This window comes from Ascidia mentula, chromosome 2 (assembly GCF_947561715.1).
Source record: "Ascidia mentula chromosome 2, kaAscMent1.1, whole genome shotgun sequence".
Classification (NCBI taxonomy): Eukaryota; Metazoa; Chordata; class Ascidiacea; order Phlebobranchia; family Ascidiidae; genus Ascidia; species Ascidia mentula.
In genome coordinates, this window is record NC_138567.1 from 1,394,282 (window position 1) to 1,414,599 (window position 20,318).

Consider the following 20,318-nt stretch of genomic DNA (forward strand, 5'->3'; position numbering starts at 1 on the left):
TTCTTCGTTTGAACAAGCAAAGAAGCACAATCTTGCATTTTAAAATTAGTTTTGCGGAATAATTTATTTTCCATGCGATGGGAAATTAATGGCCACGGTGAAAGCGCGTATCAAAGCCAGTTATCTGCAGCTCATTATCGTTGATCCCAGGCTACTTCTACACTTAAATGTAAATTTTCGTTTTTTTTGCAGGCTTGGCAGTACTGGTCTGTGAGGCATTTGTAACCGGTCCCTAGAGGGGAAAATTTATTTGCATTGATTTTAGGGTGCGACATGCTTTACATTCACGCACCTAGGAATACCAGTTGTGCACTTATCCAGCCAGAGGACAATCATTCTTCACTCGCTACACCATGAAGATCAGCCTATGAAAATACTAACTGCTTTACACTGGTCTGTAGTGCAAATTAGGTTGGAGAACTCTGCCCCATGACACATGTCGAAAACCCTGATCCTCACAGAATTCTATGTAACACAGATATATGTGCGAACATAAACATGCTTTGCTACTCTTTGTTGTTAACCAATCTAAAAGTACTTTTAGTCATAAATAACAAAACACTGATAAATTGTTTGAAATAAGTTACAACAAAATATTTGTTTAATTTGCTACCTGAGGAGTATACAATACTACATTTCATTGTTTAATCGTATCAGATATACTTGTTTTAATGTCAATTTTTTTGGCACAGTTCCAACCGATACTCGTACATTGACACATTATGACATCAGAGAAGGTCGATCATCCTTCCACAATGAACCTCATCATGATAACGTCATTCAACGTCCATCAATTTCTGGGTTAGATTCTGAAGGTCATCGCAATCGCCGGAACCACAAGTTTTGGAAGGTTAGGATTACAACATGGATGTTGTATGAGTTTGTGGTATATGCTGATCAGAAAAGTTTCAAATGGTTGCATTCACCTGATATAGTTAATGATTCTGTAAACTTGATTGCTGTATCATGAATACAGTTCGTGCAAAGCTATTCCCAGATTATTTTTGTGCCACTATAGGATATAAATGGTGGTAACACATTGCATTATTGTTACAGCTGCTCTGTAGTAAGGATATTGGCCAGATACTGCACTGCACGAACACTGTCAATACTTTAACCTGTGTTAAACCAAACTAATAATGTTGTTATTTCAACAACAATTTCAGCATTCACTAATCATATGCAGAGTAACCTGTTTGAAAACCTGAACCCTGAAAGTTTAATATTTTTGTATTTTAGTCAAAGAATCCAATCCAAACTCTGATGCAAGGAACCGATCCCTAGCACTTGGTGATGTCACCCTAACTCATTCATCCACTGATTCCTTTCAAGGTCAAGTGGTTTCCGAACTTTAAGCAGGTAATATTGGAAACATGCATTTGGTGAAGCATAATTGCACACTTTAATTACTAATGTCAAAAAACTTTTTACACAATAGATCAAGCATCGTCCAATGTTACAGCAGCACAGCATAATTGGAGACGCTTGTCAGGTTGGGTTTGTATAATTGCAGGGTTCTGGAGAATTTATAGATAGTTATTTATTATATCCGATACACATATGAATATACAACAAGCTTTGAAGTCTTGTGTCTTTCACTGGTGTTTAGAGTTTGAGGTTGTGTAGAGGAATATACATACTTTAAAGCAGAGGCATCAACTCAGCAAATTGTTTACAAACAACCGTTTACTACCCGGGTTTCGAACGATATTGGCACATTGGAGATTTAGGCCTACAAACATTACAGATAAACTCCTTGTTACTTTCTGTGTTAAATTAATTTCATTATTTGTGGAAAATAGTACGAAGTAAACTAAAGTTTTTTTTATCATGGCTTCAGTTTGTTGGCAGGTAATTAAGTTGGATGAGTGCATTCGTTGCACAAAAAAATGCTAATTTGTAATAGTGTAGTTTGCATTAACACAGAAAATGAAAAAAAAACGTTTGAGAACTTCCCAATATTAATATACAGTAGTACTATAGGACTAACGCACAGGACATTATTGGGTGTACATAAAATTTTGTGTTTTATTCTAGCCAACAGTTCCCCAGCAAGTTGACTCGGGTGAATACTGGAGTCGAACCTCATTAAAACAATTCAACTTCGCTGATGACGATGAAAATGAAGACAGCATCGAAAAAATTTAATTTGTTGGTTCAACAGCAACTCTTGTCAATAAAAGGTAAAATGCTTTTGATGTAATGGTACCCAAGATTGAAAAGTTTGCAATTTTGTACTAGTTTTTTTTAGACAAGCTTTGATGGCACGGATAAATTGACATTTTGTATATTTTATTTAATTTGTTGATTGTTTTTGAATGGATTACAGAATTGTAAAAAAATACGGTTATTTTTCTAATTAGATTCCATCTACCTTAAAGTGATATTGGAGTTTAAGAAAGAATTTTTTTTTTATGTCGATTGTTGGCAAGTCCAATTATTTTTACATTTGTCGTTTTTATAGAAATCAAGCAAGTGTTTATGGTCATGGTGAAAAGAGTTACGTTGCTGAGGCAACTCCACCACGAGCCATGTCGGCCAGATCCCATCGGCCATCGATGCCAAAAAAACAACAATTTCAACCTTTATCTGCAACTTTACCTCCTGCCACAAAAAGTGAATCAGTAAAATCCAACAATGTTCAACAAACCGTGACCATCACAGAAGGAAGGAATCCATTGGTCACAATAACCACAAGCTAGTAGGCAGCCCTGGAAAACAGAGCTACATGTAGATAATAATGTTATAGTTGCTGTCCGTAAAAATACAGTTAATATTTTATTGAAAAAAACAACTTCATCATTTTTCATCTTAAGCTGTTTCCAGCTATGACAAAAAAGCTGTTCCATCCGCAACAAACATGGCTCAGCTTGAAACAGAAATCAACTCTCTTCGACGCCAACTTGTGCAAGCAAAGCGAGATAGAGCTGCAGCTCCTTCAGTGTCTGACACTTTGCGTCATTTATTGGTGGGTAAAACTGCAAAGCCTACCCAGCAGTACCTAGTTTAAACCATTATTGTTTGTAATCAGATTGGCAACCCCTATGTACTTGAACTATACAAGTCGAAAGATGAAAAAACTAAGCTCTTGGACAGTGCAATTCATAGACATGATGGCAATGCAATTGTTGCAGTAACTCTTTTTATGCGAGACACACTTAAACGAGGTAAGCTTTAGATTAATTATGTCTGGAAATGTTTAACTTCATGTATTTATCTACCAATAAGGGAAACCGATTCTGATACAAAAATGGACACTAAACATTACTTAAAATAATAAACATCTTACAATTGAGGGCCACTTACATTTAGTTTTAAACATCATTACTCTTATTGTGGTGACGATTATACATGGTGGCTATCTTGAATATATGGTATATACATATTGGATATTTTTATCAAAGAACGATACAGATTTTGAGGGCACTAAACTTCACTTAATATAATACAAGGCAACTTATATAATGCTTTTAATAGCAAATATTGCATTGACAATTACATGGTTGCTGACAAAAAAATATGTTACATGTTTGTAGATATATTTAGCAAAGAACTGATGAGTCGGCCAGTGGCAGTGGATCATTATTGTGCTTATCTGCGAGAAGCTGGTGAAGTTGATGAACTACACGAAACATTAAGTGCCCTTGGTCGAACTGAAGAAGCTGCAATATTGAAATATAAACAATGTCTTGCATCGACTGCCACAACCACTCCTGAAATTAGAGCATCGGGGTTGAAAGACTGTATTAAGTGAGTTCCTTGTAAACAGAAAGTTACAATAAATGTGCCCATAACATAACCCAGATATTGGTAAACTCTTACCCAAAGATGGAATCTGACCAACTTGTTCTTTCAAATATCTTACCAGGGGTTTGTATAAATGAGTGTTGCTCTTGAATGCTGTTCAGATTGCAGTAAAATGTATGTCATTTTAGTGCAAATGTTTTTGCTTTTCAGTGACAAAATAGGTTAGTTTAAAAACTATAGTGCAAACACTCTATGTTCACTTTATAGCCATTGGCCGGTCCAGTTTGTAATAATTTTTAGTTGATGATTTTGCCAACTGCTGTTTTTTAACTAAGTGAAATAATATATAAATTATCCATTGGTTTTTTTGAAACTTATGTTTAACCCACAGTTATCATGTGAAAGCTACGAACAAACTTCATTTTTCAGATGTTATTTTGATGCTGACATTCGCCTTGCCAATGAAACCAGTGCAATATTTGAACAAATCGTGATGATGGAACGACAATCAGCTGTGGAGGATGCTGACAGCGCTGCTGAGAAAACTGGTCAAGTCATGGTGTTTAAAAGTCACCCTTGTAAAGAAGCAATTATCCACAAACCAGTGGTGGACACTTTGTTTTATTGTTGTTATTATCATTCGGGAGAGGCAGAGGTAAATGTAAAAATAATATTAAAATGGTTGGATAAGTTTTATGTTGATGTTTATCTTATTATTATCTGTTGTTTATTGTATATTTATACCTCTGCACAAAAACCCAGAAATTATTTTTATTTTTCAGGGTCTTTTAAGTAGTCCCACTTCAATTCGCAATCAACATAAAATCAGTGAAAGACAGTTTATGTTTACGACAATAGCAGCTTTGTGCAGAATGAGAAGGCAAAGTATTTCTGTTACACACACACATTTCTAATGTTTGTTTAAACTAATTACAATTTTGCAGATGGCGTGATATAGAAACTTTGTTGACAGTTCCACGTTCATTGTTTCGGAGTGCAAGACTGCAAGCTGTTATTGGTTTTGATCGAGTGGTCGATGTTCTGAGTAAAAATCATGCCCCAGATGATGTCTGTTGTGTTTTTTACATTGTATTTTGCAACCTGTTCATATTCTTCCACGTTTTGTTTAAAGGCCCTTGCAAAATATTGCGCTGAAATTGAAACATCCGATAAAAGATTGGAAATGGTGATGAAACTGAAATGCTACAAAGTTGTAATTGATGTAAGGCTTTATCAGCTAACATATCAGTCATTAGGTTTTAGTGCCATTGCATTGAGCCTTAGCTGCTTGTGTAAACCATTTATCTAAAAATATATATTATTACATATTATGTATTTTTACAACTGTCACACTACAGTGGATTTGAATTGAGATAAATTATAAAGTTGAGTTTTTTGTACAGACTCTTGTTTATCAACGTGATCGACAGCAGTTGATGTTGTATCTTGATAAAATCCCGCAAGCTAACCAACATATGAGGCAGTATTTGTCAAATCAGTTAAGATCACAGGTGAGTTGCCATAACATAGGGTTCCCAGGCAACCAGATGTCCTGAGTTTCGTTGTTAAAATTTGTGATTGTGGAAAATGACAAAAAAGTGTCCAAATGTCCAGAATTTAAAGACAAGACCCATAATTGCCTGTAAATTAACGTAAGGTTCCCTAGTTTGAATCAATACCATGCTGCTGTTAAACAAGTTTCAATTGACAACAAAACATAGTAACCCCAAGATTACACTAATCCACAAACAACACCAGTCAAAGCCTGTCAGGTCTCATCAGTGCACTATTATGGCTTTTTTGCCCTTATAACACCAGTCAGGTTTTTGTTTGATAGTTTTATTACTGTTAAGTATTTTATTGTTTTTCAGGAGTTCAAATGGAAAAAACTGATATTGTTACAAAGATATCTCTAATCTGTCGGTTTCATCCACATCCAAGTTGACTTTAACAGCATTTTGAACTTTACTCCATAACATTATGTGTGCAGTGCTTTACATTAAGTGATCTATAATATTACTAAATCTTTCTTTGACAACAAAATATCTGAATGTATATCTTGGTTATGTGTGTAACTTACCTGCAATGCAAGTTTACCCTAAATGCGTCAAAACCAGTTGCCCATGTACAAAAAACTTAGAAACAAGTGGGAAGGCACAGGTTAGGAAGTCTTGTTTGTGCTCCATGTTTAAAAGTATTTCCTACTTAACATCCACAACCCCTTGACTAAAAAGTCATGAAGAAGCAAGTCATGATGTCATCAGCACTAAATTTATCTTGTCACCAAAAGCATGAGTCGCAGTTGTAAATTGCAACACAAGTTTTTTAATTTCTACACATTAAGGTTGGTTTGCAAGAATCTGGATTTAGTTCTTTATATCAAAACTAAAACTTGCATCTTTGTTTTGCTTGAAACTTTTATAACTAAACAGTGCCCTGAGTTTTTTAAAGACTAACTTTATCCCGCAAAATACATTAGTTGTTAACTTGAATCTAAAATACTCATAGATCTTACACATTTAGTCATTGTATCCACTCTCAGGCTGATTAGAGCAACTGCTTTCTGTATATCTTTTGATACAAATGTCTTCAAAATCACTTTTTTGTCCTCAACAACCTCGTTCTTCACCATAAAACTTCTCTGAAATCTACTTTTATTGCATTCACAATTAAATATCGGTAAAAGACAACAACCATAATATTTACAAAAGCAACATTTTTCTACATAACATGGCGTTTGATTTTACTCCCAATACATTTTATCCGAAGTTTCCACAGTACATTTTATGGAAAACATTTACTCATAATTATTACTGCTGCTTTATGCTTACTGACCAAACAAGAAGCCACAACTTTCGATTGTTATGCAGTTGTGATGTCATAATGCCTACTTTTGTAACTTTTTTGCAACTATTCGCAAATTGTTTTCATTTATTTCAATCAACTCCTTTCTTTCCTCTTCAGTTATGTCTGTTGCCATTCTGTAAGCTTGGATTGATTTTTGATACAAATCCACGCTTTCATTCAGTCGATTTGTTTCCATGCAAACACCACCAAGGTTGTTTAACAAATCTCCGAACACTTCATGCTTTGCTGAGTTTTCACCAAACTGTTTCCTCATCATTTCAATTCCAAGTTTAATTGTTGATTCACTCGACGAATAATCTCCGATTAAAAGTTGACTCAATTCAATCCAGAGCAAACACCACGCTTCACTTAAACATCTGAATCCTTCTTCCACGTTTTTAATATTTTGTATTTTGAGTCTCATCGTTTTCATCAGTGGGATCACATGACCACGAATTATTCGTTTGTTTTCAAGTTTTTGATTCGAATCCGATGTTTTCATCAAATCATCGCATGTCCGACTCAAACCCAGAACACAATCCCTCACACCTTCCACCCCTCTCACGTCATCGTGATGCCTTGAATAAAATTCACCTTCAAGTTCATAAAATAAAATCGATTCCAAACATTTTCCCTCTTCTCTCTTTTTATCTCCAGTTGTTTCCAAATCTTTTGCAGTTGCCCCAAGACCTTCAAGTGACCTTGAAAGTTGGTTTCTTGTTTCATTTGCTTCAGAATATTTTTTGTTTTTCAACAAATTCACGTAAATTTTTATCAGGGAATTTGAATCGATTTTTTTATCTGAAATAAAATATAAATTGATTTTTGATTTAAATAAACCCGACATCTTGCTTATCCGTACCCTGACGTTCATTTCAAAGTGTAAATTCTCGCGGAAAATGGGTTGGTGGCGCTAAAGAGCACCAACAGATAATTTTTTATAAATGGGGATTTTTAGGCTTTGGTTTTGCAAAAAAAAACAGAAAAAAATTATTCATTTTATTTGTGACTTTTGTTACTCCAAAATGAAACAAAAATATGTCACTGCACAGAAAACTAATTTGTGTATATCGCCGAAATAAACTTGACAATTTTTTTTACTGATGCCTGTACTTTTAACGTTTCAACTGACCAACGAGACGCTGGTCGACAAAACTTCAAACGCACACAACTCTGCCGTTACTCGTGGGATTTCGATAATTTTTTTGCAAGATGCATAGATTGACACAAAATTTATGAACATAAAAAAAATTTCCTATTACCGGATATTAATGTGCATTGCCATAAATCAGCTATAACTTGTTTTGCATAGGTTGACAGAAAAGGCAACTCTACCACCGTTGGAAAGCCCTTAAAAATCTCATACAGCGATACAAAACTTGTGCGGATTTTGTGGGAGCTATATGTTTTAACGACCGAACAATTATTATGACCGTACAAAAAAATCAATCTTTTACTTATAACTTTAGCACAGTGTACGCGGGGAAAACAATTCTTCTACTATTGCAAAGCTTACACAAATTCCTTTACGAGTAACGGCAGAGTTTTGTGCGTTTAAAGTTTTGTCGACTAGCGTATCTTTGGTTGTAACTGGTGCCTTTTTCAAACAGTGGTTATAAAATTGGAATTTTTCACCAAGTGAATCAGAATGACTTAATTCCCACCCAGTTCTCATAACCTTTAAGTACAAAAAATTAATCAACATAACCATCAGAGGGATGTTAGTTGACAAAAAAAAATCGCCAGATGACAAAAGTTTGAACGCGGGATACTCGGCCGCCGTACGAGGTAGCGACCTCCCTTTTCCACACAAAAATAGATTACAGACTGAACTTTGCAACAAAAAACACAGACTGAACTTTGCAACAAAATAAAAAAAATACATTCATATTTGAATATGATTATGAAATGTTTGCTATGTCATAACCATAAGTAAACATCGATTCCCGCTGAAATCCTTAAGGGCAGATATTCTTTGGCGTCCATACTATCTAAAAATATTAAACATTTTCGTGAGAAAAAACGCGCACCTTCTCAAATTTAAAGAATATTAACCATACCCCCCATATTTTCAAAATTCGTTCAAATATTTTTTCGGATTTAATGAAGTTTTAATGGGATTTTACGTTTTGGAGTTGTTTGCCACAAAGGAATGTTGCTCATCAGTTGTTTTCGCAACATTATTTTTACGCTGGACCCTATTAGGCGGGGGGAATCTGATAAGTCGGCGAGCCGAGTGATCGGAATCAGCGAGGCTCAAGGCCGCGCGGCGGGCAGAGAGATCGGGGTGTGCGAGGCTCAAGATCGGGCGGCGTGTTTTCTGATCGGCATAAATTGACGAAGCTACGACATACATTGTTACGAAACAAGCTGTGGAGAAATCGATTATTCAGAACTAGTTGAATGTTTGTACCCAGCCAAAAAGGTAAGAACTCTTTTTCGAGCATTGTTTATTGTTAATATATGTAAATTTAATTGCGTTTACTTTATTTTGCAGCCTACAAGAGTGGAGAAGTATAGGGTTGGAGTATCTGGGAAGCAGACGATGTGGCGGGTTCCCGTCAAAAGCAGCCGGAAGCGGTTGCTGTATATTTCCGACAGCAATGCTCGGAAATACGTTTCGCCTTATGAGGTAAAACCATCTAAATCTTTTTCTTTTGATTTTGCAGCTTTAAGCATGCCTGGTGGTACCATCTGGCATGCAATACAGGAACTTTCTACCGCTTCTGCTGACACACGCGAAAAGGATTGTCCAATCTCGGAAGGTGGTGGTTAAGGCTATCCAGGATTTCCCCGAATTAAATGCGGGAACAAAGATGAAGCCGAGCCCACTATCGGCGAGTACAAATGTTTTTACCAACAAAACTATTCAATCAACAACAATATTTTGCACTAGAAATTCATTGAACGGATGGAATCGGTGAAATCAAGCCAACATTTCTTGATGTTGTTCAGGAAAGGGCGCTCAAATATGGGGAGGAGGAGGAGTACTGGATTCCAACCAACAAGACCTGCGGTCGTCCACCAAACTGCGCACAAGACCACAACGGAAAGTAACGGAAGCATCGGAGTCCGGATGGATGGTTGAAACAAGAGGAGGAGGAGGGGGTGGGGATACTCGAACAGCGAGGAGTTCCAGACCAGCCCAACACCCGAGAACACCGAGGAAACCAACCCAACCACCAAGGACATCGAGAAGACCAGCTCCCCATTGAAGAAGTGCACGAAGAGGAAGAAGAGTCCCAGCGCCAAGAAGACCGGCTCGCCATCGCCGTTGATGAAGTGCGCAAGAACACCGATTCCACATCCAAGAAGTCTAGCGAGAGATCGAGGAGGGAAAGCACCCAAAGGTCGTGTCGCCATCGAGAGAGTACGAGAGTTTTGAAGGAGAAAACCCGCCCCACTTTCGAAGTGCGCAAAAGGACAAGCTCGAGGTAACCTAACAGTAGACATGTTTGTGTCAGCATTATCCACGTACACTTTATTTGATCCTCGCACACCCTCTTCATGGCATGTTTTGATAAAGCATTTTTTTGCCGAAGACATGTCTAAAAAAACGGGATAACAGAATTCGAAAACTAAAATACTTCTGGACAAAACATAAAGGACAAACAAAATGTTGTCTCGATTTGTTTGGCGACTGTAATGTTGATGCTAAAACCGAGTACAATATTAATGGCGAAGTAATAACTGACGAAATCTTTGAACATCAATCCAATGTTGAGCGTAGTCTTGTCGACATAAATCCCCCCTGTGTAAGCGACGAGGGTGAAGTAGGTGAAGATAACGTGGATAATGCTGATGTTTGTGTTGCGAATCGCGAGTTTCACGCGGCCAAAGTTTTGTTAACTGGGAGTTTTTTCTGTTACCTTTCACGGGGAGCGCAAAACGTTGGAAAATATGGGGGGTATGGTTAATATTCTTCAAAATTGAGGTGCGCGTTTTTTTCTCGCGAACAAGTTTAATATTTTTAGATAGTATGGACGCCAAAGAATATCTGCCCTTAAGGATTTCAGCGGGAATCGATGTTTACAATGTTTATGACATAGCAAACATATCATATTCATATTTGAATATGAGTGTAATTTTTTTTAAAGTTCAGCCTGTGATCTATTTTTGTGTGAAAAAAGTAAGTCGCTACCTCGTAAGGCGGCCGAGTAACCCGCGTTCAAACTTTTGTCAACTGGCGATTTTTTTTGTCAACTAACATTCCTCTGGTCCATGACCCTATGTTGTTCACCTACAAATTAGTGACCAGGATTGTTTGTTCAATTATTTTTGATGTTGAATAAAACCTTGCTTTACAACAAACTATTCCCACTGTTTTGCAAAGGTTTTAAAGAACATTTAAAGTTATTTTCCGAATCATGAACACATGCGTTATTTATGAACAATACCAAAGTCAGCAATAAACTTTCTGAATGTAAAAGTTTAGCTTAGTAAATAATGCAACACACATTAAGTTACCTGTTTGTTGCATTGTTTCCTGTGTTGCATTTTCTGTTTCTCCACTTGGTGGACGACTGTATGTTTCGTCATGAGAAGTAGTTGGACGCTCCTCCGTACTTTGAATTTGTTCTACAAAAAAATAAAATCTATCAGGTGACATCAAAAATGATTAAAACTTGTCATAAATATAATTGTCCAGATATATTTTTTCAATATTACCTGCTTCACGTTCAGATACCACTTGACCTTGGGTGGATACAGAAGTTGTTTGACTAGGAGTAACATCAAGTGCTTGGGATCGGTTTCCTGCATCAGAGTTTGGATTGGAGTCTGTAATCAAAATAGTTAAAAGATTGAAAGATTTTACTACAGTATCTGGCCTATATCTTTACTACATTGCTGCTGTAACAATACTAATGATCCTTAGCTAGGGGTCCACAGGCCCCTGGGGGTTAATAGAGTGTTGTCAGGGGTCTGTAGCAACCTCTAAATACTGACGCCATATGTTTGTTACTTTGTAACAATTTTGAAAATATGTTGATGCATTGTGCAGGCCGCATCTCTCAATTAAATCCTAAAAATTGAGTTTTAGAAGTCATTTGTTATTGTGCACCTGGTTACAGTTTCTCTTCTTTGCCAAAAACAATCGCCGGGTCTGATGACTCATGAAGGGGGACTACTATTGCTGATCAGAAAAAAAATTGATTGCAGCTGCATTAAGACAGCACATTGGGGGGTTTTGCAAAGGCTAACTGCTAAATTGTCAGTCCTAGGGGGTGTACAAACAGCCCCGGTGGGGCCCCAAGACAATTACAAGACATCTAATTCTTCATGAATTGTGTAGAGGAGGGTTGGTGGCTTCACTTAATCGCAAATGGAGGTAACTTTCTCTGATTCATTTTTTCACAAAACAAACCTACACTTTTTTCTGCTTTTTTGACCAAAATAATGGCCAACAGAGGGTCAAAATGCCCCCGGGGGAGCAGTTTAAGTAGTTATTTTGATTATAAATTTGGCCACAATTCCTTGCCAAGGGTCCGCACTAACAGAAAATCACAAATTGAACATACTTTCTCTGATTCATTTTTTCACAAAATCAACCTCAATATTTGGGTAGTTTTTCAGCTACATGTACAACAGCACCCTCTACCAATTTACTGCCTGACTAATAGCCCTGAAAAACAAACTAAAACTGCCCCAAACACGCTGAAAATCGCCCTGGCAACAGCCTGTTCATCTGCGCTCATTCAACCAAAACACTGGCGCCCATGCATGACCCATTGCATTGTTACACACAATTTTACTCTGTTACGCAGGAGTTCGAGAAGGGCAATTCCCAACCGGGAAAGTCTTTTCCATAGAAATACAGAGATGCGGCCTGCAACAAATCCCCAAAACAATACTATAGAAGCATGTTTACAACCTATCGCAAACAAAAAGCACATGGTGATTAGGGTGACAGTTTTAAGGACTTATATGGCAATTAAATCAAAGAAATCCTGTTTTCAAGGCCCTCAGCAATTATGCAACTTATGACTGTTCCAGTGCAGGTTACCAGAATCATTGCTGGGTCTTCTTACCCATATAGGGACCTAATATTCTTAAAAGTAAAAAAAAATTATTGCACCTGGATGGGACAGTACATAGCAATGATTTGCCTCCTGGAAAATCTTGTGACCAACAGGGGGCCATAAACAGCCCTGGGGGGTTGTTTAGGTAATTATTCAGCAACCAATTTTGGTGCTGTTGTGTCAAGGAGAGATGGACCTTGCACTGAACCATAATAGATAGGAGCAGGGTGTCGATTTATACCTTTTTCACCATTCTAAGTGTTCGACACGCGACGCCACTGTTCGACACGCGACGCCACTGTTCGACACGGGCGGCGTGAATGAATGTTAAGTTACCGGTATACAGTACTATGAACAGACCAACGCTATTGTTATCTGCAAGTCTATAAATTGAATTACTATAATAAATTAATTAAGCCTAACATATCGGTCACGCTAATCTTGCAACATTCACATCGATCTTACTAGTTTTATTTTTTAGAAGATTGAATGATTTTCCTATTCACATGTAGTTGCCAATTTTTTTTGCCGTACATGCTGGTGGTAAAAGTGGTTGGAAGACGTTGGTGCCAGTATAAGTCGTTTAAAGTAAAAATTTTTACTTCGAGTCTTTATCAAACAACAATATTTAACTGGAAGGTGGTGTTGAAAGTTTAATGGCATCATCGTTCGGGATCCCAACCCAACTAAATCTTTCTGCATGGGCACGACCCCCAAGCCTACATGCAACATAAACGATAAAACACCTTTGGTACTTCAGTTAATTATTTTAGTTTTAGACATTAGCATCCCAAAAAATTTCCATGTGCAGCGAAAAAATTGGAGTGCAAACAAAAAAAAGTGAAAAAAAACCTCACACACATGCAGCTGCTATACCCTGCAGACTGGCTAAGGGGGCCAAAGCAACTTTACTATGATGCTATGACGTTATTGCATAGAGAAGGGTTGGGGCCAACCCTGAATTGTAGATGGAGGTTTTTCTGATTTATTTTCCACAAAACCAGCCTACATTTTTGCAGCCTCATGAGGTGACGAAATGCCCCCTGGGGATGCTTTAAGCAACTATCCCGCATGTAATTTGGACCTGGCTGAGTGCAAAAACATAAAATGGCAAATTAAAGTTTACTTCTGTGATTACATCCCCTCAAACATTTTGATGCTATTTCAACATTTTGACAACACCCAGCACCAAATAACCAGCTGATTAAAGAGGTAAACAACATGCACGTCCACGCTCATTCAACCCAAAATTTGACCTTACTGCATCACCGATTGTTTTGTTATGTACTGCCTATCTATGACAGCAGATGGGTATTACCTGCATAGCAGGCATTAACAAAACATTCAATTTTTGTACAGCCTCAACACAACAATACAAAACTATGACATGTTGTATCTGACCACAACTTCACTAACTGTTTGACCCTCGAGTTTGGTTGCAGTGCTGTCCCATCAGATGCTCTATCTAATGGTAAACTTAAAACTATACAAGTTTCCAATATTACCTGCTTTCTGCTCAGATAAAACTTGACCTTGAGTGGAATCAGAGGATGAATGAGTTCGGGTGACATCACCAAGTGCTTGGGATCGGTTCCCTGCATCAGAGTTTGGATTGGAATCTGTGACCAAAATACAAACTTATTTACCTTTCAGGGTCCAGATTTTTCACCAGGCTATAAATATTGCATCCTGAAATTGTTGTTAAAGGAAAAACATTATTACTTTAGTGTGGTGCAGGTTAAAAAATGTACAGATTTTGCACAGTGCACTATCTGGCCCAGATCATTATTACAGAGCTGCAAAGGAAAGTAAGTATATATAAACTTTGCCAATTGGTGAAACAACAAACAAACTGCATTATCTTTTAAAAGGTGATACATGTATAGTGATTTTTGCCGTATTTTGTTCAGTGTTATGTACACTCCTTGGACCCAAAAACGGCATTCCATTATCCACAAATATCACCCACCAATCCCATAATTGTGTAGGAAAAATACTACTTTTCGGGAGAATCTTGAGAATTTCCCTCCTAGCTTAATGTGCACCCCTAGTTAAGATGCAATGATTCAAAGAAATCCTTTCTTTTAAATCCTCCATTGATATGGATACTTTGGTCTCACATTAATCATGTTTAACAAACTCATACCACAACCGTGTTGAAGGTCTACCTTCTAAAAGTTGCTGCTCCTGGCTACTAAGATGACCTTCAGAACCTAACCCAGTACTTGATGGACGTCGAATGACGTCATCAGGAAGTGGTTGGTTGTGGGAGAATGAACGATCTTCTCTGATGTCATAATTTGTCGATGTACGGGTATCGGCGGTAACTGTGTCAAAAAATAAAAAAATACAATGTAGGAATGTACATGTCTGACAGATACTTTATACTTTTCTGGCAAAAAGTTTCACAAAGACTTACTTCTCACTTATCGACTAAAAACATCAATTTCAAACGACGAAACAGGGATGACAAACGAAAGTTTTGTTGCCAGATATTTTACACAAAAGCGCAAATTTCAGCAATACAACGCGTACAAATGCGCCTAATGTTAGTCAAGTTAATAAATAATTAGTTACACCGATGGTCATTTCATGTCTACGGTTGCCTGCACTTATCTCACTCTGAGCAAGATCGCTAAAAATTCATTATTTTGATCACAATCGTCATTGCAATACGATTATGACGTAATATATGTTCAGTTTGTAGTGTTTCAAATAAGGAAGAAACAGCGTTTGCGCTTTGCACAAATTTAATGAATCTATAATCAAGTTTTGAATTTCTAAAGCACTACCAACTACCCCTATAGCGCAAGGGCCTTAAAAAAGCTGGAACACCCAAGACCACACGACAAATTGTGTGAAAAATGCGCTCAATTGGCAATCATGACCTGAGGTGGCTTTGACAGTTAAAAGTCATATTCCATCAATCTTAAGCGACAATTTGTAAACTATCGAAACCAACCTAAAAATCTTTCCTGTCTTGTAGAATAGCAATCAAGTGGAACCAATCGATCAAGGTTGATAGGAAAGGGATCTTTGATGTCCATCTGTCTGACAACATCTTCCACTTGTTGCTCGATCACTTCTGGGTTTTGCTGGTCGAGAAGTTGCTGCAATCTCTCACAGATTTCGATCATCGTTGGTCGTTTAGATGGATCTTGATCCCAACACTGCTTCATCAGTTGCTCGAGGTTTTTAACGATTACTCTGTCGCTGTAATTGAGATGAGGCCTTATATATTGCTTTATTATGGAACAATCTGGTCTTGTTCCTTCCTTGATGGAATCCAGTAAAGCTTTACGGTTGCCAGTCGGATATGGCAATGCACGCACGACAAAGGTAAACACCATTACACCGAAAGCGTAAGCATCAAGTTCTTTAGTGGGTTTCATGGTGAGGTCTCTAAGTTTTTCAGGTGCCGTGTACATCGCAGTGTATTGAGGTCTTTCCTTCTTGCTTCTTGCCGAAGAATCCACAGTCATCGAGCCTGTGGTTGTTGCGAGTTCAGCACTTCCAAAGTCGCATAGTTTGAGGCGCAGCCATTTAGTCAGCAAGCCATTCTCTGGCTTGACGTCTCCGTGAACCATTCTCTTCAGAGGTAAACCGTGGCAAGCTTTGAGACCTTTTGCAGCATCGTGTAAAAGCTGGACACGTAAAGGAAATCCCAATAAAATGGAATGATTCAGTAATAACTGAAGCAAGTTTCCACATTCGCAAAACTCCATGACGATCCCGATGGCAAAGGGCCATTTGGTCCAACCGTAGACACGAACTATGTTGTCATGATCTCCTAGTTTGTGCAGATTTTCCAATTCCTCCCAGAATCTGCGTGAATGTTGTTTTTAAATTGCAAGCTCAGGGTAAAATAGGCCGCACTTACATTTGTTTGAACATCTCCTCGTCTTGAGGTCCGCCAGCTTTAATGACTTTTACTGCAACAAATCGTTCCAAACGAATGTGATACCCAATCAAGACATCTCCAAATCCACCAGTTCCAGCAATAAACTTGATTGGATCACATCGAATGTCCCCAGCGTTGATTGAACGGTACTACAGCAAACAAGTTAACTTAAATTCGTTGAGCATTGGTGGATTAAAAGAGGATTATTAACACACCTGTTCTTCTGAAGACATCCCAGGGTGCAATTACTACTTTCCAATCTCCAAAGTGGATGCTTTCGTCTTGAAAAAATGTGTCTATCTTAAGTTTGGCTGAAAATTCCATTGAACTGTAGAGCAATAAACCGAATTTGCAGGTAGGTTTTCTGCCCTCATATATTGACGAATCCTCGTCGACAAAGCAATTGTCAAACATCGTAAAACAGAGGATTTTCAAAGTGAGCGCATCGGGTCTTGGTTTCCAGGTCGATAAAATCGGTCGCCAATGACTTGACTGCCTTTGTAGGCTCTAGATAGTAAAAACACCTAAATTAACTTTCGGTTTTGACAGAACAGTAAACGATTTCTTGGCAGTCATTTTGGAGACAAAACAGTTTTGGGCGAGTAAATACCGGCGTTCATCATGAAATCTAACCATGATTTGTGTGCGATAATTTCTCCGTCAATTTGTTTGTTGTGATGGTAGAAACACTATTCAGCTCACGAACCAGAAAATGCTTTTTTAGAAAAGAAAATATTATCAGGTGGACCAATGGGGGTGCACCATGGGATGTGCCTATATAAAGTAAACATGGAGTGTTTGCGCTATACAGTTGATACGATGTTAAAACTGCAAAGCAAACACAAACGAGTATTTAACTTATACAATGGGACTGCAGTACGAACATTTCTCTTGAGCGATAATAACTTATTTCAACACCTGGAGGGCCAGATTTGGGGGCGGGGTGAAACTTTCACAATGTCTGATCGTTGTCGGATGTCATTTGTTCTCAAAGTTGCTTTCAATCTTATGTTAATATGACGTAACTTCCCCAGATAAAAGAATAAATTACGCCCACCTTTAAACTTTGCTATTGTCTCTTGAAATTCAAGCTTTAATGAAATAATCTAAATATGCTTCCGTTTCCTTATTGCAATGCTCTTCAACAGAGCTAACCGAAATTATTTTACAAACAGGTTTAATACGGGTAGTATATTTACGAGATATGTGACAGATAAACAAGGCAACAATTACAAGTCTCCAAAAATCTGTAACATGCAATGGGAGCATTGGTAAAGGCGACGCAAGGTGACATTTATAACTGGATTGAGTTTTAGGTTTGTTTGCGGGGCTGCGTGCATAAAGGGCGAGCAGTCTTTAAAATTCTTTCCTTTCACATAATAAACAGTAATTGACATTGAAACAATGTTAACCTAAACCATGTCCTTATTGTTCGCAATATCAGTGCAGTAATGCCACGAATTCACAAGCGTTTTTCTGCATAAAAGCATGAATATAATGTGACGACTCTCTTCATATACTGAGTCTTTACAAATTACACAAAAGCCTCGTTAATAGCAGCCGCTTTGCACGGTGGTTCACCGTATCTATAATCATCAGAATATTGAACATCCACAAGTTGAACAAATGGCGATTCCTCCTGATACAAGAGATAGAGCTCCGCCAACCCAACCCAGGAACAAACTTTCACCGTAAATCCACCTGCGAACGAAGGACAGAGAGTTCAGCTGCCTTGTATTTAAAATATCGTCCTTTCAAATCTCTTAACACTAGAGTATTACTGAAAATACAAAAATCCTATGATTTCCCTAAAAACTGGAGATTTTCAGGGACAGTTTTGTTCAGCAAAAAAAACAAATATCGAGACACCTTTAGTCCACGCCAGGACCCGCTTTTTTGTATTAAATATTTGGGATTTAAATATATTAAATACAACCTGATTTCTATATCGTAATTTTGCATTAAGCCCGTTTATATGTGCGACCAGAAACGAATCGGATTGGCCGGAAGTGGGACGAATTGAAACATCTCAATCCAATCCATATGAAGCAAATGTTTACATGTGAGGTTTGGTTGTTTTTATTGACTAAAAAACGTGTTTAAATTTATAAACATCTAAAAATCTCAAGAACAGCATGCCGTTTGCGATCTGACCATTTACGTTTAGGAGTCTTCAGTGTAAGTAAATGGTTTAATTGAGAGCAGTGACCTATCTTTTAATGACAAAGGTATTCGTAACAACAAACAAGATGCGTTTAGATCGTGCAAATCAAAACTCTCGCGCGCAACCTTCTGTGAATAATTTTAATATTTGTATGCCGCATGAGGTCGTGCGAGAATCGTTTCGAAAATACATGTCCAAAGAGCGCGGTAAAAACATCAAATCAGGGAAGGGAATTCACCTGAGTATCTCAAACGGTTCAGCATTTGCTGCAGAGTTTCTGGCGTCGACTTTGCTGGCATACCAAGAAGCTGCCACCAACATCGCAATTCCAGATATGATTCCACATATTCCAGCAGAAATCAAAGCTATTTTCGGGAATTAGTTAGTTGTAATAAGTTTGCTACTTTGTAAATGTGTTTTGGGAGTTTACCTTCAACAAATGCCCAATTGGGCAGAAGTTCAATCCGGGAATTATCAACGAAAGTATGGAAAAAATTAGAGAAACAATCCCAAAACCACGAGCTGAAATAAAAGATTAAAGCTTTTTCACTTACGTTCTTCGTGAAATTAACAAAAAAATAGATACGAAAGTTTTATAACGACTCATGCTATACACAGTAATTAGGAAGAAAGAGTGTTACCATGATTTAAGACTTAATAATGTAGATGATGGTTTCCTTATGAGTAGCGTAACATAAAAATCTTTAGATAAAATTAATTCGTTTTTATAGTTTTTCTAATGTTAGCATCTTGTTGTGACTTAGTTTAGGTGAAATGTCCAGAACCCAAAAAACTTTCAACAATTTGTCCTTAACATAAAACTGCAGGTACGGGATTTGTGTTCTGACCTCCTTTTAGTTGGAGGGGAAGTTCAAGGTAAAACCTGCTGTAATCGTCACAATCCCAGTTGCCTGTGGAAAAAGTCTGGCACTTAATCCACAATCCTTCGTACTGTGGAAAATGTAATTATTCGATTGATTGCAGCTAAGTAACACAAAACCTTACCCAAGCATTGTTCTTTTAAACCCTTCACAAACATATACAAATAGAACAGTTTTTACGTCAAAAGTGTTAACTTTCACTCTGTAAGAAAATCAACAACTGTAGTCATGCAGTCAAGGGACTTACCCTTACTATGGTGTCCTTGGCGGCGTCTTCTGGATTTATTTTTGCCCAATATGGAGTAAACACTGCAGCACAGGAAAGAGCGAACCCAACCATTAAACCCATCCAGGCAATATACTGCACTACAACCATTTGCCGTTTTCTGAGAGACCCAGATGTTAATATGAAATCCGATATAAAGCAAATAATTTCAGCAAAATATTTCAGATACGTGACTCTGAACAATGAATTTTTACAATTTGTGGCACCATTTTAATACTGTTTATATGTTGGCCTAGTCAGCATTGTAATGGTTGCGCATTAAGACACTGTCGTTGTTGGTAAGTATCCTACGGGTTTTGCGAAAAAATACACAACACTATGAATATTTAGAACAAAAATGTTTATTCCGACACTGACGATGATTTTTGAAGTGAAATATATTTATGTTAAACAACAAAGCTGACAGATTTTAACCTAATCTTAAACCTTTCCGTGCTAATGGTAAAAATATTTTCTAAAAATTGTTAGAATT

The 20,318-nt window shown here is 37.5% G+C and overlaps 3 protein-coding genes across 4 annotated transcripts; 1 reads left to right on the forward strand and 2 right to left on the reverse strand.

The window, feature by feature from the left end:
* Window positions 1–202: 202 nt before the first annotated feature.
* LOC145889850 (spermatogenesis-defective protein 39 homolog) lies at window positions 203–5,996 on the forward strand. Of its 2 annotated transcripts, XM_082980894.1 has the most exons (15): window positions 203–484; window positions 693–850; window positions 1,240–1,359; window positions 1,439–1,492; window positions 2,038–2,183; window positions 2,465–2,701; window positions 2,827–2,968; window positions 3,032–3,167; window positions 3,537–3,750; window positions 4,177–4,402; window positions 4,530–4,627; window positions 4,692–4,815; window positions 4,880–4,969; window positions 5,151–5,258; window positions 5,619–5,996. In XM_082980894.1, the coding sequence occupies exons 6-15, from the start codon at window positions 2,532–2,534 to the stop codon at window positions 5,661–5,663; spliced, it is 1,353 nt and encodes a 450-aa protein (XP_082837020.1). In that variant the 5' UTR covers window positions 203–484; window positions 693–850; window positions 1,240–1,359; window positions 1,439–1,492; window positions 2,038–2,183; window positions 2,465–2,531; the 3' UTR covers window positions 5,664–5,996. The 2 variants fall into 2 exon arrangements, with proteins under 2 accessions (XP_082837020.1, XP_082837021.1); XM_082980895.1 differs by lacking the exons at window positions 203–484; window positions 693–850; window positions 1,240–1,359; window positions 1,439–1,492; window positions 2,038–2,183 and having other exon boundaries at window positions 2,567–2,701; window positions 2,827–2,972.
* Window positions 5,997–6,247: 251 nt separating this feature from the next.
* Window positions 6,248–16,748, reverse strand: LOC145889070 (uncharacterized). Its single transcript, XM_082979954.1, has 8 exons — window positions 16,731–16,748; window positions 16,495–16,664; window positions 15,577–16,439; window positions 14,783–14,941; window positions 14,120–14,233; window positions 11,263–11,373; window positions 11,062–11,172; window positions 6,248–7,395 (listed from the first exon to the last, which is right to left on the reverse strand). The coding sequence occupies exons 1-8, from the start codon at window positions 16,746–16,748 to the stop codon at window positions 6,635–6,637; spliced, it is 2,307 nt and encodes a 768-aa protein (XP_082836080.1). The 3' UTR covers window positions 6,248–6,634.
* Window positions 16,749–18,110: 1,362 nt separating this feature from the next.
* On the reverse strand, window positions 18,111–19,900 carry LOC145889071 (claudin-7-like). Its single transcript, XM_082979955.1, has 4 exons — window positions 19,808–19,900; window positions 19,528–19,630; window positions 18,918–19,044; window positions 18,111–18,216 (listed from the first exon to the last, which is right to left on the reverse strand). Exons 1-4 carry the CDS (start codon window positions 19,898–19,900, stop codon window positions 18,111–18,113), a joined length of 429 nt encoding a protein of 142 aa, XP_082836081.1.
* Window positions 19,901–20,318: the final 418 nt, after the last annotated feature.